Source organism: Phyllopteryx taeniolatus, chromosome 7 (assembly GCF_024500385.1).
Source record: "Phyllopteryx taeniolatus isolate TA_2022b chromosome 7, UOR_Ptae_1.2, whole genome shotgun sequence".
NCBI classification, from domain to species: domain Eukaryota; kingdom Metazoa; phylum Chordata; class Actinopteri; order Syngnathiformes; family Syngnathidae; genus Phyllopteryx; species Phyllopteryx taeniolatus.
In genome coordinates, this window is record NC_084508.1 from 16,162,928 (window position 1) to 16,189,287 (window position 26,360).

The 26,360-nt window shown below is 42.0% G+C and overlaps 1 protein-coding gene across 1 annotated transcript in view; it reads left to right on the forward strand.

Moving 5' to 3' along the window:
• Window positions 1-26,360, forward strand: part of hmcn1 (hemicentin 1) — an 82,658-nt gene that overhangs the window by 48,359 nt on the left and 7,939 nt on the right. Inside the window, exons 36-93 of the mRNA XM_061779921.1 lie at window positions 146-269; window positions 372-473; window positions 1,421-1,597; window positions 1,748-1,899; window positions 2,057-2,180; window positions 4,663-4,838; window positions 5,659-5,755; window positions 6,447-6,569; window positions 6,843-6,998; window positions 7,340-7,621; window positions 7,698-7,865; window positions 8,534-8,647; window positions 8,733-8,819; window positions 9,888-10,079; window positions 10,171-10,344; window positions 10,527-10,640; window positions 10,741-10,886; window positions 10,968-11,118; window positions 11,345-11,542; window positions 11,626-11,739; window positions 11,847-12,034; window positions 12,120-12,216; window positions 12,304-12,465; window positions 12,546-12,659; window positions 12,740-12,942; window positions 13,299-13,380; window positions 13,459-13,590; window positions 13,759-13,908; window positions 14,023-14,182; window positions 14,252-14,376; window positions 14,475-14,658; window positions 15,812-15,909; window positions 15,996-16,274; window positions 16,360-16,556; window positions 16,681-16,762; window positions 16,849-16,985; window positions 17,073-17,214; window positions 18,386-18,530; window positions 18,672-18,799; window positions 18,893-19,049; window positions 19,539-19,660; window positions 19,779-19,943; window positions 20,100-20,207; window positions 20,312-20,449; window positions 20,531-20,665; window positions 21,066-21,335; window positions 21,435-21,625; window positions 21,734-21,947; window positions 23,562-23,696; window positions 23,769-23,959; window positions 24,069-24,150; window positions 24,237-24,506; window positions 24,593-24,763; window positions 24,855-25,025; window positions 25,260-25,430; window positions 25,549-25,719; window positions 25,820-25,990; window positions 26,129-26,299. Of these exons, the coding sequence (XP_061635905.1) occupies window positions 146-269; window positions 372-473; window positions 1,421-1,597; window positions 1,748-1,899; window positions 2,057-2,180; window positions 4,663-4,838; window positions 5,659-5,755; window positions 6,447-6,569; window positions 6,843-6,998; window positions 7,340-7,621; window positions 7,698-7,865; window positions 8,534-8,647; window positions 8,733-8,819; window positions 9,888-10,079; window positions 10,171-10,344; window positions 10,527-10,640; window positions 10,741-10,886; window positions 10,968-11,118; window positions 11,345-11,542; window positions 11,626-11,739; window positions 11,847-12,034; window positions 12,120-12,216; window positions 12,304-12,465; window positions 12,546-12,659; window positions 12,740-12,942; window positions 13,299-13,380; window positions 13,459-13,590; window positions 13,759-13,908; window positions 14,023-14,182; window positions 14,252-14,376; window positions 14,475-14,658; window positions 15,812-15,909; window positions 15,996-16,274; window positions 16,360-16,556; window positions 16,681-16,762; window positions 16,849-16,985; window positions 17,073-17,214; window positions 18,386-18,530; window positions 18,672-18,799; window positions 18,893-19,049; window positions 19,539-19,660; window positions 19,779-19,943; window positions 20,100-20,207; window positions 20,312-20,449; window positions 20,531-20,665; window positions 21,066-21,335; window positions 21,435-21,625; window positions 21,734-21,947; window positions 23,562-23,696; window positions 23,769-23,959; window positions 24,069-24,150; window positions 24,237-24,506; window positions 24,593-24,763; window positions 24,855-25,025; window positions 25,260-25,430; window positions 25,549-25,719; window positions 25,820-25,990; window positions 26,129-26,299 (8,980 nt within the window). The remainder of the gene's footprint in view (window positions 1-145; window positions 270-371; window positions 474-1,420; window positions 1,598-1,747; window positions 1,900-2,056; window positions 2,181-4,662; window positions 4,839-5,658; window positions 5,756-6,446; window positions 6,570-6,842; window positions 6,999-7,339; window positions 7,622-7,697; window positions 7,866-8,533; window positions 8,648-8,732; window positions 8,820-9,887; window positions 10,080-10,170; window positions 10,345-10,526; window positions 10,641-10,740; window positions 10,887-10,967; window positions 11,119-11,344; window positions 11,543-11,625; window positions 11,740-11,846; window positions 12,035-12,119; window positions 12,217-12,303; window positions 12,466-12,545; window positions 12,660-12,739; window positions 12,943-13,298; window positions 13,381-13,458; window positions 13,591-13,758; window positions 13,909-14,022; window positions 14,183-14,251; window positions 14,377-14,474; window positions 14,659-15,811; window positions 15,910-15,995; window positions 16,275-16,359; window positions 16,557-16,680; window positions 16,763-16,848; window positions 16,986-17,072; window positions 17,215-18,385; window positions 18,531-18,671; window positions 18,800-18,892; window positions 19,050-19,538; window positions 19,661-19,778; window positions 19,944-20,099; window positions 20,208-20,311; window positions 20,450-20,530; window positions 20,666-21,065; window positions 21,336-21,434; window positions 21,626-21,733; window positions 21,948-23,561; window positions 23,697-23,768; window positions 23,960-24,068; window positions 24,151-24,236; window positions 24,507-24,592; window positions 24,764-24,854; window positions 25,026-25,259; window positions 25,431-25,548; window positions 25,720-25,819; window positions 25,991-26,128; window positions 26,300-26,360) is intronic.

The window sequence follows — 26,360 nt, forward strand, 5'->3', positions numbered from 1 at the left end:
ATGTAATGTAACTCTTCACACCTAAAACATAGAGAACTTTTTTGATCGCTGAAATCTAGAACAAGCAGTGAAACTTGCAATTTAACATGAACGGTAATTAGACATGTTTGTCGTGTGTCTGTGCGCATGTTTTTTTTAACACCAGCTGGAGTCAGCAGGCAGAGTGCTAAAGGTCATAGGAGCAAGACAAGAGGATTCTGGGAAATACACCTGTCTGGCCACAAATGCTGCTGGTGAAGCTCAAAAAAACATACGGCTCAGTGTCCATGGTAACAAAACAATACAGAGTGGACTCCTCTGCGTCTTGTTTTCTCCTGTGTATTGTTATGCCACTGTATATATAATTAACTGTGTATGCGTGTGTTTCTTAGTGCCCCCCACAATCTCCACCACTGGAGACATTATCAACCAGACCATCCTGTCAGGCTTCTCTACTGAGCTTGAGTGCAAGGCTGCAGGCAGTCCATTACCTGGTGAGACTCACAAACAACCTCTGTTCTTTTCTAGTTCCGAGGCAGTTTCTTCTGACCCTGCTCTAGCCTTGGCTTACTCGATGACTCTATCAGCAGAAAATTGATCTCAGATGACTCCCTACGGTTACATCATTCTATTCTGACTGCCATTCATTCCATGCAATGTAGCGTGTACTGTACAGATAAGCACCCGCATTCCAGCAGAATTGAAAATTTTATACGGATGTTTTTGTATTTTGGATCTGATGTTGCATTCCAGATTTACTGGGGTCTGTGAAATAATGTAATGCAAAAATGTCCTAACAGGCATCTTCTACAACAGGTCTAAAAAAGTGCTCAACTATTTTCATCAATATCAGCTATGAGAGTGGACCCCCCCCGCATATTCGCAGTTTGGCATCCACGGATTCACCTATCCATGGATTTATTTTCCATTTTTTCCCCTTTTTTGTTTCTGTTTGTTTTTTTTCTTCTTGGGCGGAACCAAACCCGAAAATGTTTAATGGCGGTTTATCCGCGCTTATTCAAGAATGTTAAGTGTTTAAAAAAACAAAACCCCCCCCCACTGCTGTTATAATGGCCGTCAATTATCCGCTGATTTTCACTTTTCACAGTGTGGTTCTTTCCCTACCCCCCGCGAATAGCAGTGGTCCACTATATTCGTTTCTCAGAATTGTTTTGCCTCCTGAACTAGAACAAAAGTTGCAATGCCCTCAAAAATTGCATGTGAACACTCTTTGCCAAAGAAAGATGAATTGAGGATGCTGATACTGTTCGATACATGCATATCACCATGCCATATGTTGGCAATCCCCAGCAACCATACTCAAACATGCAATAAATACTACAGGAAAACCATTTTTCATGCAATAAAGAATGATGATGGGCAATATCATTAGTGTGATTGCTTGCCTCTTAATATTGACACAAGTTCCTTTGTGTAACAGCGATAACATGGTACAAAGATGGCCGACCTCTGACAAGTGCAGCGGGCGTGACTGTGCTAAAACGTGGCCAGTTGCTTGAGATTGAAAGAGCTCAGCTATCTGATGCAGGGATATACAGATGTGTGGGAGTCAACTTGGCTGGAGTTGCAGAGATATCCCGCAGTTTGCAGGTGTTTGGTCAGTGTCTTTCCCCCCCCCCCCCCCCCCCCATTACTGCAGATGTTTTCTGATCCTTTATCTGTTTGTGTCAGTTAAAATATCAGATTGTTGTTATGGATTTGTGCAGTAAATAAATAAAAAAATAATAATCCCTCTTTTTTTATGTAGTGCCTCCAGTCATCTCGAGCCGAGGTGGCACGGTAACTGTGGTAGTGAACGAGGCTGGTAGACTGGAATGTGAGGCCACTGGAGTGCCCTTACCTGGTCTCACCTGGCTCAAAGATGGCAGCCCTGTGACAAGTGTATCCCATGGCATACAGGTTTTTTAAATACCTTTTTTGTTGTTGTTGAAAAAAACAATAAAATCATGAGATACACAACACATTCTTACTAACAATATTATTATTAAGCCTTTCATCCATGCATATCTATACAATAAATAGACAGACACACTCGCTTACTGTGGCCGTCCCTCAGGTCTTGTCCGGTGGCAGGGTGCTGTCTCTGAGCAGTGTACAGGTGAGTGACACAGGCAGGTATACTTGTGTTGCTGTCAACGCTGGAGGAGAGCAACAGCGAGATTATGATCTCAGGGTTTACGGTGAGTCCATCAGCATTTATTTGTTGTTCTGTTCATTCTTCATTCATATTAAGCCATATGACACCATTTCACGCTTCTTAGCAAGTGTTTGTTAAAGTCCATGGATCACTCGTGATACCTCTAAAAAACCTTAAGTGGTCCATGTGATTCTCGTGGGTGCGTTATTAAAACATATTTGTCATATTTTTTTAAACAAAAGCATAATTTAACTGAGGCTTCATGCACCTTGCATCTTAAATGTATAAAGTACATTGCCAAAGTGCAGTGAGATATCACAGCCATAAATTTGGAGTTTAAATGTCTCAGTATAAACAGCACCCTTTCTCTCAATAAAACAACGAAAGTCATGCAATAACGGAATGACTATCCATCCATCCATCCATTTTCTTAGCCGCTTCTCCTCACTAGGGTCGCGGGCGTGCTGGAGCCTATCCCAGCTGTCATCGGGCAGGAGGCGGGGTACACCCTGAACTGGTTGCCAGCCAATCGCAGGGCACATAGGAACAAACAACCATTCGCCCTCACAGTCATGCCTACGGGCAATTTAGAGTCTCCAATTCATGCATGTTTTTGGGATGTAGGAGGAAACCGGAGTGCCCGGAGAAAACCCACGCAGGCACGGGGAGAACATGCAAACTCCACACAGGCGGGGCCGGGGATTGAACCCGGGTCCTCAGAACTGTGAGGCTGACGCTCTAACCAGTCGGCCACCGTGCCGCACAGAATGACTAAACTACATTAATTGTAAAGCAGTAAGGGGTTGTAAAATGTGGGGCAGTAAACTCTTGTTTTTGGATATTTGGAGAATTACGTTCTCTAGAATTAACTTGTCCTTTTTCTGATGAAGAAATGGAAAAACACCGATCAAATATCTCTGGGGCTCTATGGGTTTGCGCTTGATTTCAATCCCACTCCTGTGAGTCAAAAGGTTTTTTTCAGGATCTGACATGTTTTTTTGTGCCAGAAATTTGCTTATATGTTAAAGTATTTAAAATATCAGTAAAAATGATTGATGATGATGATGATGCATGATAAAAGCTCTTGGCAAGCACTGAGGAACAAAAGCTCTGCTTGTTCCATTGTTCCTTTTCCATCCTTTTCTTATTTGTTTTACTGACAAATTGCTTTTGTCATCAGACTGCACTTTGTCTTCCACCAGACCAACAGATCACACCGGTAGTGTACCACAGGGGTCTTGACAAAAGCACGTGTATTGAGAGGAAATGCGGTTGGAATAAGCTTAGCCTTGCAATAAACATTGTCAGCTTCCTGCAGGGTGCTGAACGTGACGGCATTTCAGTTTTTTACACAAGTCCAATCAAAGTCACTTTGGCAACATAAGACGTGGGTTACATGGAGGGAATTATGGGGGCTGCACATGTGTGTCTGTTTAAACATACACTGGATGTATGCGGAATGCAAACATCCACATGGTGAGTATTTCCTCCGAAGGATCAAGAAGAGCTTGTCTGAAGAAATGAATGCAGATTTGCTGTGGTAATTGCTACCATTCTTCAGCAGCTTCCTGTGTCTGGCCAAATACTGAGTTGAGGGCCTGTTTGAATCCTTCCCCTGTGACTTGTTCTCTGTCTGTCAATAATGTGGAGGAAATTGCTTTGTAGGCATTTGATCAGTCAGGCCACATTTAAACAAACAAGCAGAGAGAAATAATGAATGTAGGGTTCAGTAATGACCTCAGTAATGACCATACAGTTGGAGGTTGACTTATCTAAGGTTATTTCATTTAGTTCCTGAAATAGGCTCCAGCACAAATGGAGATCACTTCTCCACTACGGCCCTATAATGTTGTTGTCCTATTATGTTGTTGTCCTATTATGTGAGCTTTGCTTTCATTGCTGCCAAGATCTCAACATCAACATCTCAGTGCATGTGTAATTTAGGTAGTGGTTAGGTGTTTGATAAAAAAGCTGTCCTGACTTTAAATACACAAACAAATGTGGAATGGGTTTATTGCTGCTGTCTTGGCACAAGATAATGAGCACCAAATGCCCAAATTAGAAAATCATGTATCAAGTAAGATCACGTCACTCTGCCCAGATAACATTAATAAACTATAATGCAGAGTGAAAGTGTACATCTGTAGAGCTCCACTGTCCCCTTCACATAAGAATTTTTTTCTGCCTTCATAACAAAAATAGTGCTTAGTGCTGTTGGTCAATATATTTGTTATTGTAATTTTGGTTTACTGTGGTGTAGTACTTCATTACATCATATAGAGAGGTATCTTTCTTTTGCCTCCCTCATTTCACTCAATAAAATAGTAACCAAAACACCTTTTAGTATGACTATGATAAACACATTGTGGAATTAAGATCCATTTGACAGTTTTAATCAAACCAAGCATCATTATCTTTGTTATGGCAACATTTTGATGACACTCTTAGTGTGTGCAATATGTTTAATGATATAATCTTCTGCGTGAGGCGTTTTATTTGTAACCGTACACACATAACTTCCACAGTGCCGCCCGACATCAAGGGTGAGGAAATGAACGCCACCGTGATGCTCGGTAGTCCTGTGGAGCTGCACTGTCTGAGCGATGCCATTCCCCCACCAACTCTGTTGTGGCGCAAAGATGGTCGCCCACTCTTCAGGAAACCTGGTCTGACTCTCTCAGCAGATGGAAGTTTGCTCAAGGTAGGAAATATACCTTAGCAAACAACTACAAACATAGTGCTAAAATCACTTGTTATTTCCCACCTTTTCTTTAGTTAGTATATGTCGTATATATTTACTTGAAGTGTTTACATACACTAAAGGGACAAACCTCTTAATACATTTATTAATAAGTTAAGGTAATTAATCAATCAGGGCTTGGCTTTGACGCCTTAATTAAGCATACTACGACGGCAGCACAGTGGTGTTGTGATTAACCCGTCTGACTCAAAGTTCTAAGGTTCTGTGTTCCAATCACGGATCAGGCCTTCCTGTGCGGAGTGCCCTGTAATTGGCTGGAGACCTGTCCAGGGTGTACCCACCAAAGACAGCTGGAGTAGGCTCCATCTTAACCACAACCCTAATGAGAAAATGTAGAAAATAGACGGCTGGAAAGATAGATGAATGGCGGATGGATGTCAAAATGAAGACGTATCTTTTTCCACCTTTGTGGGAACAGTTTGGCGCAGCTTAGATAAGTTTGGTGTGGAAGAATGTGGGAGCCCAGTCTTCAACTCCATTAAACACTTGAAGGATGAACTTGAGATTGTGAGCGAGTCCACTTCTCATGTCCTCAGAAATGTTCTTCATCGTGAATAGACACACATTCCCATAAAATCCCATCTAAAATCTTGTGGAAAGTCTTTCCAGAAGAGTGGAGAGATGGGAAAACTCCACACATTCTTGCTTTATTAATTCATGTAGGTGTAAATGTTGAGTGTCCCAATACTTGTCCATAATAGAATGTACAGTGTCAGGATTGGTATTAAGTGAACAATTCCTCTGTAAATCCGATTGCTAGATTGCCAGTGCTCAGGTGCACGACTCTGGCAGATACACCTGTGAGGCCACAAACATTGCTGGCAAGACAGAGAAGAATTATAACGTGAACGTGTGGGGTGAGTTTTGTGCTTTGTCTGTATGTGTTGCTATAATAAAGCATTCAAACAATGTATTTTAAGGGGTACTAAAGCCACGATGTCAAAACTTTGTTATATTTTAATTGTGCGTATCTTCTTTATCAGCTGCTGTGTACTTAAATCGATAAGCATTTATTCTTAAAAAAATATGTTTAAAACATCGCATCTCCCTTCTTATACAGGCTTATGAGAGCCACCATTTTTAGATCGTGACATGTATTCGCCAGTTCTGGCTCATTAGGCAGCTTTATGTACAACGAAAACCATACAGATTTAATAAATATTCAGCAAAGGACAAGCTTCATATTGCCGTTGTTGCACAGAATCCTCACAAAAAAGAAAAAAAATATGAGCTGACACTACAACAGACGGAAATTGGAGTTAATAGATTTTCTCTCAAGCTATTTCAATACTTTAGATTGATTGTTAATTTGCAAAAATCACAGACCACGTGGGGACTGACCATTGGTATCGATTTGTGGAAAAAAATATTTAAAAAATTGACCATATTTGGACTTACAAGGCTTCTGTCCAACATCAACGATATGAAAAAAAAGAAAGAACATACAGTACATGGATTGTGGTTGTTTCCTTTACACCTCAGTGAAATGTACCTGTAAAATTGGTTCAGTACTTGGCACCTCTTTTTGGGGACTTATCATTACTACAGTTTCTCCCAGTATTCGAGGCTCAGAAGAAGTGTCACCACTCACAGTGATTGAAGGAAGTCTCATCACACTGGTGTGTGAATCCAGTGGAATACCACCTCCCAGTCTGAGCTGGAGGAGGGATGGTAGGTTTGAATGTTTATATTTAACAGAATATATGCAATGTTATAGCAAGAACAATACCGGTATCCCTCTGTACAATACACTTACTGTGTCTACAAATATTTGCTGTGAACAATCTGTTAATCATATATATGTAAACTGCAATACATTAGTGGGTGATCTTTCATGTATTACTACATTTCTTTATCCTAATCATTCTCACTAAAACATGTATACAATAACACTAGAAGGCATTTGCGTATTATTCTCACATTTCATTACTGCTTGCGTTTCAGGTGCGGTGCTCCAGCATGACCAGCGGCTCAGGGTTTTGTCAGGCGGTCGTCAACTCCAGATTTCCAGTGCTCAGAGGGCAGATACAGCTTCCTATGTCTGTATGGCCTCCAATGCAGCTGGCAGCACCTCCAAGGAGTACAGCCTGCAAGTTTATGGTTCGTATAGTGTAACTGATATGAGGCATCCATTTATTACTTCAGTCAAGACAAATTTATTTCCATATTGCAAATTGTACCTTTAATATGTCCTGGTCTAATAAAATGATGGTTGAAATAAGTAGGTTGAGTATAAGTTTAAAAATTTTATTTTTTTCGTTTTACACAACATTCCAACTTCGTTGGAATTGGGGTTTGTATGAAAAACCTCCAACTGAAATATCTGTTTAGTATTGTACTGTACATATTAACTGCAGAAGAAACCACAGGAGTTGCCTCGAGACATAGAGTATATTCCTTACACAAACATATGTAACAACTGTGTGCTCTTCTCACTTCAGTCCGCCCTTCCATCAGACGCAGGGAGGGCAGCGCAGATGATGTCATTGTGACAAAAGGAGGCAATGTGACCTTGCAGTGTGCTGCAGATGGCGTGCCACGGCCAGCAGTCAGCTGGCTGAAAGATGGACGACCCATCACAGCCTTGCATGGGGCCAAGCTTCTGAATGAGGGAAGGCTGCTTCAGATTAAAGATGCTAAGGTTTCAGACACAGGACGCTACACTTGTATGGCTGTTAATGTGGCAGGGCAGGCAGACAGCAAGCATGACATCAGTGTGCATGGTATGAAGCGTCCCCTATTTTGTTTAGTCTAATTGCATTGTGCTTTAGTTTACTTTTTTTACTCTCTGTTTTCCAGTCCCACCTACTATCATTGGTGAGGTTCAGTTCCCAAAAAATGTCAGTGTTGTTGTGAAGAACACTGTGGCTCTTAGCTGTGAGGCTTCTGGTATTCCTCTTCCTGCCATCACCTGGCTGAAGGATGGTCGGCCAATCAGAGGCACCAGTTCTGTTCGTGTTCTTTCAGGTAAACTTATCCATCCATCCATCCATTTTCTGAGCCGCTTCTCATCACTAGGGTCGCGGGCGTGCTGGAGCCTATCCCAGCTATCATCGGGCAGGAGGCGGGGTACACCCTGAACTGGTTACCAGCCAATCGCAGGGCACATACAACAAACAACCATTCACACTCACATTCACACCTACGGGCAATTTAGAGACTCCAATTCATGCATGTTTTTGGGATGTGGGAGGAAATCGGAGTGCCCGGAGAAAACCCACGCAGGCACGGGGAGAACATGCAAACTCCACACAGGCGGGGTCGGGGATTGAACCCTGTGAGGCTGATGCTCTAACCAGTCGTCCACCGTGCCGCCACTAGTATTTTATATATATAATATAAATGAACATTATTTCTATGGGATGATGGTGCTATTCAAAATTAAAGTAAGATGAATTCTCTGGGCATACTCTGTTTAGACAAACATACTGACAGTTAACCTGGAAGCTCATCAAAGAAGTCACGGATTATTTTTACATCTGAGAGCATGATAGCCCAATTTCTAGATAGTTTACTATGGACAGACTGCCAATTTAGGATATAGTGTACAATTTATGAATGTTTTTAAGCCTGAAATATGTATAAACATTGCCAAATGACAAATGATGATTAAATTTAATGTGTTTACTGACTAGGTGGACGTAACCTGCGTCTAATGCATGCTGTGGTGGAGGATGCTGGGAGGTACACCTGCATTGCATCAAACAGTGCTGGAGAAGAAACGAAGAATTTTGACCTTGATGTCCTTGGTAAATGAAGTTTTCTTTTGTTTGTTTTTTTGTACATATGGAGACATTGATTACCGTTTAACATGTTTTTACCTAATCACAACAGTTCCACCAAGCATTGTAGAAGAAGGAAGTGTTACAGACACAAAAGTGAAGGAGAGGCACAACATTACTCTGACCTGTGAGGCCTCAGGTAAAGAACATTATATACTGTAATTTCTTGTGTATAATGTGCATTTTTTGCCCCCAAAAATTGTCAAAACTCAATACTGAGCATTATACATAGGTATAGGGGCAAATGGAACAAAACTTTCACATTTTATACATGTATGCCGCCATTCTGCCTGGGTAATCAAACATATGAGCACAACTGTGTGTTTTCTAATTTACTAAATAAAAGTAGGGCTGTGAATTTCAAAATAAGAGCAAGTAAATTTAAAAAAGGATTACATGTTCAAATAAAGTGCTTAACTTCAGAATAATTATTTGGAAAAAAAATAAAATACAGATAATACTTGTATATAATACATGTTTTGATCATATGGGTAGAAGCAAAATCATGCATTATACGTAGGTAGAAGGGTTTTCCAGAATTTTTAGGTCAACTTTGGGGGTGCGTATTATACATGGGTGCGCATTATACATGAAAAATTAGGGTACGCGGGGTGTCAGACAAGTTCCAGTACTGGTCTAAGAAAATATATATTTCAAATCCAAACTACAAATGTTCCCCTTCGACGTAATCCCCCTTGAATCTAATGCACTTTCCCAGCCTTCTCTGCCATGCCGTTATGCATGGAAAGATTCTTCCGGGAATCTCTGCAGCATTGTTGCATTAGCCATCTTGATGTCGTCCACATCTTCAAAACTGGTCACCTTGATGACCCCTTGAGCTTGTAAAAGAGGAAAAAAATAGCACGGAGCTCGGTCGGGTGAGTAGGAAGGTTGCTTCGGAGCAGCGATGTTCTTCCCAGGAAGGAACTGTCAGACGCTCAGGGCATTGTGAGCAGGTACGTTGTCATGGTAAGGCAGCCTCGAGTTGTCCTGGCATAACTTTCGCCTTTTCTTGCCCACACAACGAAACAAAAGCCTCAGGATCTCTTTGCCGAGTTGATTGTCTGCCCCGCATTTAAGTGAAAAGATCGAAGATTAAAGTTTGGGTTTGAAATACAATATATTTTTTGTGACTTTGTTGGCATACCTCGTACATGCCGACACCATTCTCTGCAAATATTGAAAGTCTCTATGTTACTTTTGTTAGGTAACCCAATTCCAGAAATTACATGGCTAAAAGATGGGAAAGAACTAGTGCCTGATAGGCACAACCATGTCTTGTCTTATGGACGTTACCTCCAAATTTCTGGTGTGCAAGTGGCTGACACTGGCAGATACAGCTGCCTGGCATCGAACAATGCAGGGGATCGCAGCCGCCATTTCAACCTCAATGTCCTGGGTAGATACACACAAGCTTGCTGAGGATCATTCAGTTACTGAATTAAAATGTTGTCACGTTCTATTATTTGACTCTCTTCTATTCTTGTCAGTTTCTCCTACCATTGCTGGATCAGGACCTGATGGTTCGGCAGAAGAAGTGACGGTAACCCTGAGTAGCCCCACCTCACTGGTGTGTGAAGTTCAGTCGTACCCGCCTGCGCTGATCACCTGGCTCAAAGATGGCATAACGTTCGAATCCAGTCATAATGCCAGAGTTCTGCCAGGTGTGGTATTATATTTAAGTCTATCTTGAATTCTTCGAAAGGTTATTTCACATCTAACCACTTAACCGACTTGGCCTACATTGATCGATAAGTTTCATGTCAGTGACAAAACATGATATGAATAAATAACCTGAGTATTCTAGACATGAATATTCTGAAGTTCTTTGTTTATCCTTTCCCAGGTGGCCGAACCCTGCAGATTCTTAAGGCAAAGGAAGGTGATGCGGGGCGTTACACTTGTGTCGCCACTAATGAAGCTGGAGAGACACTCAAGCACTATGATGTCAAAGTATATGGTGAGCTTACACCAGGAGCATTTTGTGCCTTATTTAATAAAACTGTCTTGACTCTCCTCATTTTAAAAACTGTAATGCTTTTTTTCTTTGATGACCTCAGTTCCCCCGCAAATCGATAAAAATGATATTCCAGGCGAAGGACTGACCCCGAAAGAAGTCAAGGTCAAGGTCAACAGCACACTTACCCTGGAGTGTGCAGCTCAGGCCTTTCCTACCCCAGCGTTGCAGTGGTACATGGACGGAAAGGTACATGATCATCTTTTCAGTGTAATGCATTTATGTCTAAGTTAAACTCTCATTTCTCTTGCTGATCCTTCTTCTGTATAGATTCTGCGGGCAGATGAGCATGTGTCCATCACAGCTAATGGTCGGATTGTTCAGATCAGACATGCTCAGGTGTCAGACACTGGTCGCTACACTTGCATAGCCAGTAATGTAGCGGGAGAGGACGAGAAGGACTTTGATGTAAATATACAAGGTGAACTAGGTTGACTGATGATAATGTGCCTGAGACCAAAAGTGAAATTAATGGGTTTTTAGATAATTTCTCTTTCGCACAGTTTTTTAAAATCATCATATTTTTAAATCATTCATTCAATCTCATCAAATGAGAATCCTGTACTACTCCATAACCCTAAAACTGTTCCATGAATTATATACAGTGCATATGTTTTTTTTGTTTTGTTTTTGTTTTTTGGCCTCAGTTCCTCCTAGTTTCAACAGACCCGCTGGAATTGGTGATACACTGTCCCCATCAGGCTTCGGAGTGGATGCTCGTGATGTGATACTCAATAATCCAATCTCTTTGTATTGTGAGACCAATGCTGTACCCCCTCCTACACTCACGTGGTACAAAGATGTCCAGCCACTGACCTCTAATGACAATATTCTGATCATGCCAGGTGAGACAGAAACAACTGAAATAAAGAGTAGAAAGAAAGAGAACGAGCCCATGCATACCAACATGTCAATGCTTTACTGTCAGGAGGAAGAGTGTTACAGATCCCCAGGGCTCGGACGGAGGACTCGGGCAGATACACATGTGTGGCAGTCAATGAAGCAGGCGAAGACTCCATTCACTATGATGTTAGAGTATTATGTGAGTACATTACATTGAACTTGGACTGGATTCAGCATTTCGAAAAGAGTTTTTGCAACCTCTGTTTATATATATATATATATATATATATATCCATCTTATATTAGTGCCCCCTACTATACGAGGAATACACAGAGATATACCTGATGAGGTGACAGTCTTGGCCAATAAAACAAGTATTTTGGAATGCCACGTGGATGGAAACCCCGTCCCCAAGATTACCTGGTTTAAAGACAGTGAGCCAGTCAGCCCTGATGGCCCTCATAGGATTCTGTCCAATGGCAGAACACTTCAGGTAGCAGGTCTGCGACTGTTACTATATAATTAACGCATACATCTAATACTATGCATTCTGTGTCGGTACGTGTATGCACTGTCAGGTGTTGACGGCTCAAGTGTCTGACACAGGACGCTATGTGTGTGTGGCTGACAATGTGGCTGGAAGTGTTGAAAAATCCTTTCATCTGAATGTGCATGGTAAGACAAAGAAATTGTAAAATGAAAATGTGTTCCAATTAGAGGTTTTTTTTTTCCAACACTACGTCGGTATCTTTCTTCTTTCAGTTCCTCCAACTATTTTAGGCCTAAACCATGAGAATGTGACAGTAGTGATCAACAACTTTGTCTCCCTGTCGTGTGAAGCCACTGGTTTACCGCCTCCTACCTTGAGTTGGTTAAATGACAGGGGTCCAATTCAGGCCAACCCCAATGCACTCATCATGCCGGGTATGTCAGGGAGAAGTACTAAACTGTAAAATGTAATTACATGAATTCTTAATGTATAGCAGTTTAATGTTTGCCTGCAGGTGGTCGTACTTTACAAATCCTGAAAGTCAAAGTATCCGATGGTGGAAAGTACAGTTGTGTTGCCATGAATGCAGCAGGCGAGGCTTACAAGAACATATACCTGACAGTTTTTGGTCAGTCCTCCCTTTATGTAATGTACACTGAATGCAAGAAAGGTCAGAGTAAAAATGTTCCATTCTTATTGGCCTCTTAGTTCCTCCGAGTATCCGGGACAATAACGGGGACTCTCCTGTGATTGTCAATGTGCTTGCGGGTAAACCAGTGACTCTGGAGTGTGAATCCAATGCAGTACCTCCTCCCACCATCACCTGGTACAAGAATGGAAGGATGGTGACAGAGTCTGTCAACTTGCACGTGCTGGCTCGGGGGCAGACGCTTCAGATCAGAAGCTCAGAGGTGAGTCTCATTTTTGTAGTTTTGAACACCTATGATGATTTGTCAAGTCAAGTTGTTTGTACATTGGTGAGCGTGTGCGTGTGTGTGGGTGTGTGTGTGTGTGTGTTTGTGCGTGCGTGCATGTGTGTGTGTGTGTGTGGTTTTTTTTTTTACCTCTGATGTTTTTGCCAACTAAAACATCTTCCTCTGTTGGGAAGCCTTAATTTTTTTATGCTACAAATTACTTTTCAGCAGAATGTAAGCGCTTTCCTAAAAAATGGAAATGTTTACATAAATCTGATATATAAAAGGATAATTATAATTTATTTAGAATCTTGATTTTTAGATGTGTGTAGTTATTGTCATTTCACTTTCAGGTGTCTGATACTGGGCAATATGTCTGCAAGGCCACTAATGTTGCTGGTCAGGTGGACAAAAACTTCCACCTGAATATTCATGGTATTCAGTTTTACCTGACTATTTATTTAATGTGCATTTTATTTATAAGTTAAGTTATTATTTGGACGTTGCTTGCAGTTCCTCCTGATATCGATGGCCCAGCTGAGGAAAAGGTTGTAGAAACCATCAATAACCCAGTCACCTTTGCCTGTGATGCCACTGGGATCCCTCCTCCCAGTCTCATGTGGCTGAAGAATGGACAACCAATAGGTAAACCTCTTCCCATGAAGAGATGCAGAGACCATTTTCTGTCTTGGTGGTCTTCATGCCCACGTGAATGAACAGGTTCTAAGTGTCATATTTAAAAGCTTTAAACATTGGATGAAGTTGACATATTCGTTTTATAGAATGACAATTATATGAATGTGATTTGTTTAGAGAGCTCAGGTTCTTTGGAAATGCACATCTTCTCTGGAGGCAGTAAGCTTCAGATTGCACGGTCACAGATGTCTGACCGTGGCACTTACACTTGTTTGGCTTCCAACGTGGAAGGCAAAGTGCAGAAAAACTACCACCTCACCATACAAGGTACCTGGAGACTTTGAACTTGAAGTTTCATGTGAAGAACATGTTCTTAAGCTAATATGTTAAATTTCTTGAGTGCATCCACTTGACTGGAGCTAAAACCAACAAAACTCTTAGTCCCTCCTAGTATCTCTGGGTCAGAGCTACCCAGTGAGATTGGAGTCTTGCTAAATGAAAGCATACAGCTGACATGTCAAGTCCAGGGATCGCCAACTCCGACAATCCAATGGTTAAAAGATGGAGAAGTCATCAACAATGCAGGGAATAAGGACTTCAGGTACATCGCTACATGCAACAAAAAAATTATGATGGTGATGATGATGATGATAATTATGACGATGTTTAGGATCAGTCCAGATGGCAGCATTCTCACTGTGACTGCTGCCCACACCACTCACAGTGGCAAGTACACCTGTGCAGCCTCCAACAGTGCAGGAGAAGAAGACATGATATTCAATTTGAATATATATGGTTGGTCAAACACAAAAGTCAAATGTTTTGCATAAACAATTTTGTCCAAATTTATTTACTCTCCTGTTAATCACCTAGCACCCCGCTTACTCCCTCAGTGCCTCCTGTGATCGAGGGCATCAGTCAGAAAGTTGAGGAATTGACCACAGTCCTTGACAGCTCAGTCAACATCGAGTGTGTTGCAACAGGATCTCCTCCGCCACAGCTTAATTGGCTCAGAAATGGCCTTCCCCTTGCAGTGTCCTCACACATACGTCTTCTCTCCGCTGGCCAGGTGCTCCGGTAGGTCTTTGGACAGGGCTGTATTCAGAATGTCATCTCTGGGCATGCACCAATTAAAGTGCAACTTTACTATGAATGGTTTTCCCTGTGATCTACTGTATCTTTCTGAGTAACCCTAACCAGAAAACTGCAATAATAGCACTAAAAAACATTAGATAGATTTAATTTTGTCTCATGTTGCAGCATCTTTCTATTATCCATAGTAAGAAATAGTACAAAAATGTTGTATATATGTACATATGTACCGTACATGCACTCCGGCACTATTTTATGCCATCTTTGTATGGGTGCGGGACTACCATGCCTTAAATACAACTGCATTGTTGTGCTCATCACGACACTCCAGTCTCATACCTTTATAAAGTCATTGTATTTTTATTATGCAAAACCATATCTTCAAGTTACAACACAATGGACTTAGGAACAACAGGTGCAAACAATTCAGCAGTCAAAAATAAGTATGAATATATTGGTGAATCAAAGTCAATGATGATGCTAGAATGTTATTTTAAATTCTATAATATTGTATATTATTATATTATATTATATATAGAATTATATATTATAATATTGTCTCAAAATAATTATTTTAAAAAACAGAAAAGGCAAAGACGGATCATGGAAAATTTTAAATACTAAATTAAGAAAGGGCCAGAAAATCAAGAATCAAAGTCACAAAGAAACAAATCACAATGGAAAACATGACAAAATGAGAAACTGACTTACATCAACAGGAATCTGACACAGACTGACCAAACCTCAGAAACTAAAAACAGACAAATTGAGGAGACAACAAGGCACACATGGACAATATGCGAGTGGCTGAAGGGAGCTGATTGGTTGACACAAGGTAGAGGGCTGACGAGAACAGATGGAGACAAAAATTCAACGAGCAAAGAAGACATGAACATGGGACACAGGAAAACTTGACAAAACATGAAACAAATGAAATCTAATCAACCAAGTCAACAAAAAGCAGAGAATGCAATCCATTTTCTCAATCATGACATCGTCTAATTATTCTGAGAAGTGTTCATAGAAAGCATCCATCGGTAAATGCCACATTGTTCTTGAAAAGTGCGACGCCTAATTGCAACTTTCTTAAAAAGTCCAAAATGTAACAGCATGCTTACATGTTTGATGTATGAACCAGGATTACACGCACCCAAGTGTCAGATGGTGGCACCTACACCTGTGTCGCATCAAATAGAGCAGGAGTTGACAACAGACATTACAACCTACATGTGCATGGTGAGTCTAATGTGGTAATGTTTTATAGTCTTGCGGTGCAATTATTTGGGAAACTCTACACTGTTGCATTCATTTTTTCCTCTCAGTCCCCCCAGTTCTGGATAGCGCAGGAATCACAGAGGACATGACTGTAGTTAGAGGAAACCTGGTTTCTCTGCTGTGTTTCGCTGATGGAACTCCAGCCCCATCTGTCACCTGGCTCAAAGATGGGGGACAGCTCTCATCAGAGAAGCAACTGAGACTACTGAACCAAAATACTACTATGCAGATCCTCCAGACTCAAGTCAGCGACACTGGACTCTACACGTGTATCGCTAGCAACACAGCTGGTCAAGCAAGCCGTCACTTTAACTTGAAAGTGCTTGGTAGGTCAAAGTCATAGTAAGACCGTTAATGTCTCTCCCCACCATTGGATTTGTGGTGGTGATGTGTCTTAACTTTCCTTTTCAGAACCTCCACAAATTGAGGGATCTGGTGTAGCTGCAGAAGTGTCTGTGGTGGTTAATAATGTACTGGAGCTTCAGTGTGAGGCCTCAGGTATCCCTCCACCCGCCTTGACATGGTTGAAGGATGGACGTCCCCTCCTCCAAACAGACAGCCTGCGACTCCTTCAAGGAGGAAAAGTGCTCCGTGCGGCCGCAGCACAGGTCACTAATTCCATTATTCTTTAAGTAGTACTCTGCCTGGTTAAATCTAAACTATTCACAACATACATGCTACAATACACACCGTATTTGATAACATAAGACACATGTTCCAATGTTAATTCAGTTGGAGGACACTGGCAGATACAGCTGCTTAGCCAACAGCCCAGCAGGCGATGATGACAAAGAGTTCTTAGTGCGAGTGCATGGTGAGTAACAGATGCATAGTGAGAGTGAATGATGGTACCCTCACCTTTTGAATGGGCTGTAAAATGTATCAAGCTTTGCTTTTCAGTTCCCCCGAACATTGTGGGGGAGAGCACACCTCAGGAGGTGTCAGTGTTGCAGAACAGACAGGTGACTCTGGAATGCAAGTCTGATGCTGTTCCACCTCCAACTCTAAACTGGCTCAAAGATGGTCAACCATTGCAGGTAAAAAAAAATATATATATATTTTTTCTATATGATTCAATGACTTCTCCTGATTTAAGTGCATTAATGACTTTTGCCATTGTTTAGTTGTCTGCACGTGTGCGCGTTCTCTCAGAGGGCCGCTACTTACAGATCAACATGGCCACGCTCGGTGACAAGGCTCAATATACCTGCGTGGCCAGTAACATCGCTGGCAAGACCACACGAGAATTTAACCTGATTGTCAATGGTAAATGTATTTGTTTTGTATATAAACCAATTCAGAATGTTTGTAAACAACAACGATACTTCCAGGTGGCAGAAGGTGGGCGACTACCACTGACCTGAACTAAAAATAAAACATGACAAAACTTTTATTTTGGGTTAGATTTCTTTGAATTTCCGTTAAAGAAAAAAGAAGATCTAACTTAATCCAGCAAAAAAGTGCGTGTGGAGGACAAGGCAAGTGGGCATTGTAAATACAGTGGCCCGTTCTAATTGCAATGCATTATTGACTAAGCTTATATAAATCGCCAATGAGCATTTTGGGGGTTAGTTTCCCACCCACACAAAAAAGGAAAAACAATAATAAAAATTGAAAAATAATGGGAAAAATTTGCAAATAAATTGAGGGGAAAAAAATTTGCGAATCGGTGAATACCCACAGATTCACCGATGGACAGACATGCGGGCGTCTACCTACTATAGTTCTAAAGAGAAGATAAGACTGCCTGGTGGCGTAGTAGCCACTTCAAAAGAGACAGACCAAGAACCAAACATCCATTATCGGGTTGAAGAGTGAAGTGTGTGGAGTTTAAGTAGACGGAAGCGCACTATCCGTTTCACCTCCCAAAGAGCCCTTGTGTGGCTCACCCACTGGGCAACTAAACCAAGTAACAGAAAAGTCAAGCTCAAGCAATCATATTCTTTTTAGTTAGATAACAGGGAAATAAGCTATTTCAGATTGTAAGTCACAGTATCAGTCACCAAAAGAACCACTCAATGGCAAGATAGCTCATTTACAAATTATGGTACCATGCTTGCCTTGAGGCTACATCTACCATTAACAAGGTTAAGGTTTTATTCATTGCCATCTCCTGGATTTTTAACCAGTCTCTCTATGATAATGTTAACTATGTCTGAATTTCCACTGCATCTATTTTTGAATCAACTTACCAGTGAAATGTAAACTATGGTGGTGGAGAAGAAGGTTAAAATCATCTTTCAAGGCATATAGCCTGTTTTCTCAATTGGTCTGCCTTGGTCAAATAACGTGTTTGTTTACTAGTGGTCCCATTTGAGAATGCTTTGCCTTTTGCCACTTGGAAGTCATGTTGAATTGGTTTATATAGAAGGTTAAATTGATTGAAAGAAACTGTATAACAAGACTTTAAAAAAAACATGATAATTTATCCCTTCAGTGGCCCCAACAATCAAAGACGGCCCTCAGACACTGTCAGTTCGTATTAATAAGCCAGCTGTGCTTGAGTGTATTGTAAGTGGTGTACCAGCACCTCGGGTCACATGGAGGAAACATGGAGCCATATTGGCTGGCAATAACCCCAGGTACAGGCAAACTCTGTCAAACTCATAAAGTTGTCTACTATCATTCAAATGTAGATTTTTGCTTTTTCTAGGAATTACCCATCATTGTTGTGCAACCTCTGCTATCAAAATTTGGTACATCTTTTATTCATGTCCGTGCAGGTACACATTTATGGAGGATGGCTCATTGCACATCCACTCTGTACAAGTGACTGACACCGGCCGCTATTTGTGCATGGCAACAAACCCAGCTGGGACACAACGCAAGAGAGTAGATCTTGAAGTACACGGTGTGAATAAACATGCAAAGACATAATGAAGTGACACATTTAACTGTGTCCATCAGCCAATAAACATGTTATTTGTATGCTTTCATCTTGCAGTGCCTCCGTCTATTCTTGATGGACGCACCAATGTGACGGTTACGGTTAATGTTCAGACCACCCTCTCTTGTGAGGCCAGTGGCATACCCAAGCCCTCTGTGATCTGGCTGAAAAACGGCCAAGCAATCAATACTGACCAGAACCAGAATATGTACAGGTTGATTCAGGTTTCCTACCTTTCTGTTTCATTATCCAGGATCTCCTAACTCAAGCGGCTGTTTCACTAAACAGAATATTTTGCATACTGTATTATGTGTTCATGTATTTTGCAAGATTACATTCTAGCAATACAGTGTTCTCTTGCTATTCGGGAGGGATAGGGACTGAGCCCTGCCACAAAAAGCGAAAATGTGCTAGTTATTGACTTCCCCTAAAAAGGATTGTACACTTTGTACAATAGGTTTCTATAGATATTTGGCAGCAAAGCACTAAACATACTGTAGTTGTTTGGCAGCAAGATTCCACAAGATGGTGGCAAAGCACTACATGAAGCCCCTCAACTCACTTCATCTTAGTTCCTTGGCACCAAAGCAATTATTTTACAAAAAATGAGAAAGAGCTTTTGCTTGCGCACGAAACAGCAAATAGGCAGGTTTTAATTTAGTGCATTAACTGATTTAACAATAACTTAATTTTTTATGTGTAGGTTGCTTTCATCGGGCTCTCTAATAGTGATAGCGCCCACAGTGGAGGACACGGCTTTGTATGAGTGTGTAGTCTCAAACGAGGCAGGGGAAGATGCCAGATCCATCAACCTCACTGTCCAAGGTGAGCGACATCATGATTCCTATTATATTATGTTTAACAGTGTCTGGACAATATTTTGATGGTGATTCTAAAGTAGAAATACTTTCAGTCAACTATTTAACTGCTGCTGTCTTCCCAGTTCCTCCATCAATAGCCGATGAACCCACAGACCTGGTTGTAACTAGATTGTCCCCAGTGGTCATTGCCTGTACTGCATCAGGCATCCCAGATCCCACAATTCACTGGAGCAAAGACGGCGTCAAGCTGGTCACACAGGGACAAGGATACAGAATCTTGCATACAGGTCAGTGTTTTAACGGTTTTGTTAGTACGCATTTGCAACAGCCTTAATATTTTCTCAATAGCTATTACATGCATACCTCATTTGAGTATCTGGTGATTGTATAGCAGTGATTAATCACTGCTATGATGCTGACTTGGGATATTGGACTGTGTTCAGGTCAAGTAGAAATAAACTCAGCTGAGCTCAGTCATGCAGGACGCTACTCATGCACAGCCAAGAATGCTGCAGGCTCTACTCATCGCCATGTGCAGCTTACAGTGCAAGGTAAGAAGACAGCTTTTTGGATCTTGAGTACCGGTAAATTATTTCCATATATTACTAAATACTACAATTAGGTGAAATGTTTATTTTCACTTTGATTTCCCCAGAGCTTCCTGTGATCCATTCACACCCATCCACACTGGAGGTGATCCTCAACAATCCCATCGTGCTACCCTGCAGGGCCACGGGCTCACCAAGGCCGACAATCACCTGGCAGAAGGAGGGCATCAATATACATACCACAGGTAACCACCACGTCTGTGTGTGTGTCTGTCAGTAATCACGTTTGATCGCTTGTAAAAGAAAAGTCTTTTGTTTTCCAATAGGTGGAAGTTTCACAGTGTTACCTAACGGAAGTCTACAGATCACCAAGGCATCTGTGTCCAACTCTGGAACTTATATATGTGTAGCTCAAAACCCAGCGGGTACAGCCCTGGGAAAGACCAAACTCAGAGTACAGGGTAGGTAAGACAAAATTAAGTAACTGTTATTTCAACAGCTCAATTTCTTACATTGAATGGTCTCCGGGACTAAGTCATTCATTCATTCGTTCATTCAGTCATTCATTTTATTGTTAAAAAAAGAACACCAAGACAAGCAATACAAGACAGCAACGTGTGTGGAGATAAAACAAGATCCAGAGACAAACAAGAAAAACATTAACATTAAAAAGTGTGTAAACACAAACAACAAAAACAAACTTGCAGTCAAATGCAGTCACTCAGGTCTTAATGTATGGAGTTGCTGAGTTGCAATCAAAATATATCTACTCTCGTTTTTCCCATATTGCTTTATTTGTTTTTAAATAATTCAAATTATATTCACTATATGGACATCTTATGGTTGTATGGTCCTCTCCAGTACCTCCAGTCATCAGCTCAGAAACCCAGAAATACCTGGCTCCTGTGGACTCCTCCGTGATGCTGCAGTGTCACTCGGATGGCGTCCCTCCACCTTCTGTCGCATGGCACAAAGACGGGCAGCCTCTGGGAGAATCTGTACGTCAGCGGGTGCTCGGTTCAGGCTCCCTTCAGATCGCATTCATCCAGCCGGGCGATACGGGAAGATACACTTGCACTGCTGCCAATGCCGTGGGAAGCACGAGCCTGGAGATGAGCCTGACTGTGCAAAGTGAGTTTTCCTAAATACAAACAGCTCACTGTTAGCATATTGTCTTGCATTATATAAATCAAATCACCTACTGATCATTAATAAATGTTCTCTTTACAGTTCCCCCCTCCATTCATGACTTAGCACAGGAAGTAGTTGTGGTGGAAAGTAATCAGGCCCAGCTAGCATGTGTGACGAAGGGCGTTCCTCAACCAACCCTGTCTTGGGAGAGGGATGGTGTTCCTTTAGGAGAGGGAACTGGGGAGTACACCATTTTACCCTCTGGGGAGCTGGTTATCGATACTGCTCAGGTGAGGCCTATAGCTCTGTATTCAGTGTACTTACAATATATTGTTTGTGCTGTTTATTTTATTGCATGAAAATGAATGATCTCCCTCCTTTTCCACAATCTACATCAGCCTGGGGATGCGGGCAGTTATACATGTGTTGCCACCAACGAAGTGGGTCATGACAGTCAGACAGTGACCCTGTCTGTTCATACCCACCCTGTCTTCACCGAGTTGCTTGCAGACGTCTCCCTCAACAAGGGCGAGCGCCTCCTGCTGGACTGTGGAGTCAGTGGGATCCCCCCGCCTAGGATCACATGGGCCTTCAACAACAACATAATTCCAGGTGCATCACTGATTATCAAAATTATACCATATAAGAAAAAGTATTTGGGGGGGAAAAAAAATCACTGAACATTTGTTAAAAGAGACATATTGTGAACAGTTTCTAGGTGTCTTAATAACATGTCTCGGATATTCTTCCATCAAAATACCCCAAAGATCAAGAATTATAGGACGGTTTCCACCCTGTGACTGTTTGAGGGGACAGTCCTGTCTCATAAAAATGAACGACTGGTAACTCTACCATCCCATTGCTTTGCTACGACAATGGTGTCAAACCCAAGGACCGGGGTCCAGGTCGGGCCCGCTACATCATTTTATGTGGTCCGCAAAAGGAAATCATGTGTGTCAACTTCCATCATTCCTGCTAAAATCTGTACCAAAATTTCAAATTGTCATATGTAATAAATAATGTTGAGATATTGGATAGTTGGACATACTATTATCCTTTTGGGATAATAGTAAACATTTATATGGTTTCACAGTCATAACGGGCCTCTGAGGAAAACAGAATGTAGCTCGTCGCAAAAATGAATTCGACACCCTTGGTTTACGACTTTTCGTAACCACGATGAGCGGGACGACGCTAGGCGGTTGAAGGAGGCAAGCGTCTTCTACTTTCTTTCGGTGAAATACGCTGTTTTGAACTCAAAATATGTGAATCGTATATATCCGATTAGTTTTTCCTGGGGGCGGGGGGTCGCCATCGCTGACGTCATAGACTGTTTTGTACTCCTTGAACGCTGGCAGCTAGATCCGTTCCACACATCCACCATCAACACACAGATGTAATTTCTGAATATTACTCCATGGCGGACGAATATGCGAGCGCATTGGCCTGAGGTTCCGCCTGTGCGCTCAGGACCTCAAAATTCAAAAATAGCCAATAAAAACAGAAAAATATTGTACTTAATATTTTCCTGGAGGATGCATTTGGGATTAGCCATTGAAGTTGGTAATAGTGAAAAATGAAGTGAAACAGACAATGATTGTAGTCAATTCTTTTCCAGAATGAGAGCACTTAAAGAGGAGGATGCTATTCATGGGGCACAGCTTGAAGCAGGCTTCAGGTGTAGGTGGTGATGGGCCTGGCTCAAGTTGGAGGCCAGAACAAAACGGCAAAGAAAAATGAGGCAAATTTAATTTTAATCTTAAATTTGTACATCAACATGTACATGAGCGGTGTAAATATGTTTTTCTGCGTGAAAAATTTTACTTACATTTCAGAGTCTTCCAGATTGCTTAATTTATGTTAAAAAAATAAATAAAATAAATGTCTGCAGAGGCCCGGGGATCCCCCCAGATCCCCCCTACAATGTTTTTTTTTTGTCACCTTTTTCATGCCTTTGGTGTTTGCATGTCTGAATATAACCTGGTGTCCCACTGCTTTTGTCCTTAAAATGTAACAACATGAGAAAGTATATATATATATATTTTCCCTCTAATCCAGTTTTGTGTTTCATTGACTTGTACTGAAATAAAACAAAACATTATAGTGAGCTTGCACGTGAGGGAAGATAGGATTTTATTTTTTATGTTGATGAAGTTTTATCTTCATTTGAGTTTGACTTTTTTTTAACGATTTTCTGTGATTGTCTCTGATATGTTGATACTGTAGTTCACTATGATCACATGAGCGGCCACAGTGAGTTGGTGATAGAGAGAGTGAATAAAGAAGATGCTGGCACTTATACCTGTATGGCAGAAAACTCAGTTGGAAGTATCAAGTCTTTGGGCTTTGTCCATGTCAAAGGTAAGAAGACATTTATCCTCCTTTAAAACTTGCATCTTAAAACTTTATCATTATTTTATTTTCTGCTTTCAGAGCCTCCCATTATTGATGGGGACCTTAACTCCAATCGTATTGAACCTTTGGGCGGCAATGCCATCCTGAACTGTGACGTTCGGGGAGACCCACTTCCCACCATCCTGTGGAGTAAAAATGGAATAAACTTGCACATAAACAACCGCATTCGTCAACTGGACAACGGTTCTCTAGCTATCTATGGCACAGTGGTATGAAAGCACTGTAGATCATGCGTCTAATACAATGTAACATTTCCACAGTTAAGTGCGTAGCTTTTTGACGCATTTTATGTGTGGGTTTTAATTACATTTTTTACAGGTTGACGATGCGGGCAACTATATTTGTGTGGCAACGAATGATGCTGGTGTTATGGAAAGAAGTGTCACGCTGACCTTGCAGAGTAAGCTCTAAGTGAAAGTAATTTTCAGGATTGAACCAATACAATCGTGTGGTGAAGTCAACTTGGATCTGCATTATCTTGTATAGGTGCACCCACCATTATAGTAGAGCCTGTAACAACAGTGGTGGATGCTGGCACTACATTGGTGCTCAACTGCCAGGCGGAGGGTGAGCCTACCCCCGTGATAGAATGGTCCAGCCAAGGGCGTACTCTATTGGGCCGCGACCACTTCTCCACTCTGTCTAATGGCTCCCTTAGGGTAAACAGTGCCCAAAAGGAGGACACAGCTGAATATGAATGTGTGGCTAGAAACTTACTTGGATCAGTACTGGCTCGGGCTGGATTAACTGTTCAAGGTAAGTCCTTCCTCTGCCCGTAATAGTCATGGTCATACATAATAATACAAAAGTTGACAATTGCGTAATTTCTTTCTGTTTTCCAGTTCATGGAGGCTACTCCGAGTGGGCTGAGTGGGGCCCTTGTAGTTTAACATGTGGGATTGGTTCTCAGAAGAGGCAAAGACAATGTAACAGTCCTCTTCCTGCCAATGGAGGACGCCACTGTGCAGGATCAGACACGGAGACACGTAGTTGTCACGGGAAGCCTTGTCCGGGTAGGAGTACCGTTACCGTCTGGTGATGGGGGATGTTACATGAATGTGACAGTACATGCAAGACTGAGGATTTGTACTTTTCAATCTATAGTTGACGGTAACTGGTCAGAGTGGTCTTTGTGGGAGGAGTGCTCTCGTACCTGTGGTCATGGTAACAGAACAAGAATGCGGACCTGCACTAACCCCCCAGCTCAGCATGGAGGGTGGCCATGTGAGGGAAGGACCATGGATGTCATCATGTGCAGTGTCCGGCCTTGTCCAGGTAAGAAGACTAATGTGCTTTTACTCACTGTAACACTCAAGTCACTGGCCATAATACTTAATAATACAATCTAATGATTGTCTAATAAGATCCTAATTCAGCTTTTGCAAAGTTTATGATGCTCAGTTTTTAAAATATTGATTACATTTTTCTCAAAGTGCAGTATTATGGGTTAGTATCTATCTAACAGTGTAGGCCACCAGTGAAGTGCGGACTCTTTTTGCACTGATACAGTGGCGGGTGGCTGGGGGCCTTGGCTACCTTGGAGCCCATGCAGTGAGACCTGTGGAAAGGGTACGCAGTCCAGAATCCGACTGTGCAACAACCCCCCGCCAGCTTTTGATGGACCACAGTGTGAGGGCACAGACACACAAACACAAGTGTGCAAGGAGAGACTATGTCCTGGTAAGCACTCTGTGGTGGACTGTATCCAAGCCTCTTTGTTGAATTAATGATACAGTATGTAATAATGAAATCCTTTTTCAGGCATGTAGCTAACTTAACAAATGATTATATTCACTAGTGGATGGGAAGTGGTCATCGTGGGTGAGCTGGGGAGCCTGCAGCGTTTCTTGTGGGGGCGGAACCAAGCAGAGAACACGCCTCTGTGCCAGCCCTGCCCCACAATACGGTGGCAGGCAGTGTGAAGGCAACGACGTACACATTGACTTTTGTAATAGTGACCCCTGTCCAAGTACGTTATCACCAGTTTAGCCGTGTGTTTGTGTTGTACGTGATTTCGTTCTTGTGGTTAATTTCTCGTCCTTTGATGTGTGTGATATTTTGCCCAACAGTAAATGGGAACTGGGGTCCATGGAGCAGCTGGGGCAGTTGCAGCAAGACTTGCAACGGGGGGCAGATGAGGCGTTACAGGACATGTGATAACCCCAGGCCGGCCAATGGCGGCAGAGCATGTGCAGGCGCGGATGCACAAATACAGAGATGCAAGACAGCCACGTGTCCTGGTGCGTGTTTGTAACTTTAGTAGAACATTGTGTAGGGTTGTGTATTGAGAAATATTCTGTGATTTTTGGACAACCATGCTGTTTGAGAGAGTTTGTCTGCACATGTGGTTCATGTGAATCTGTTTTGTGTAATTGCAGTTGACGGTAATTGGGGACTATGGCAGTCTTGGGGAGAATGCTCTGCTTCCTGTGGGGGTGGAGAAAGGAGACGCATGCGTCTCTGTAATACCCCGTCACCAAGCAACGGTGGTCGCCTGTGCCCAGGAGACTCCTCCCAGCTGTCCAGGTGTAACATCAAGGCCTGTCCAGGTAAGGCATTTGGATATAGAACGTGCCTTATACTAAAATCCATGTTAAATATTGTATCTCG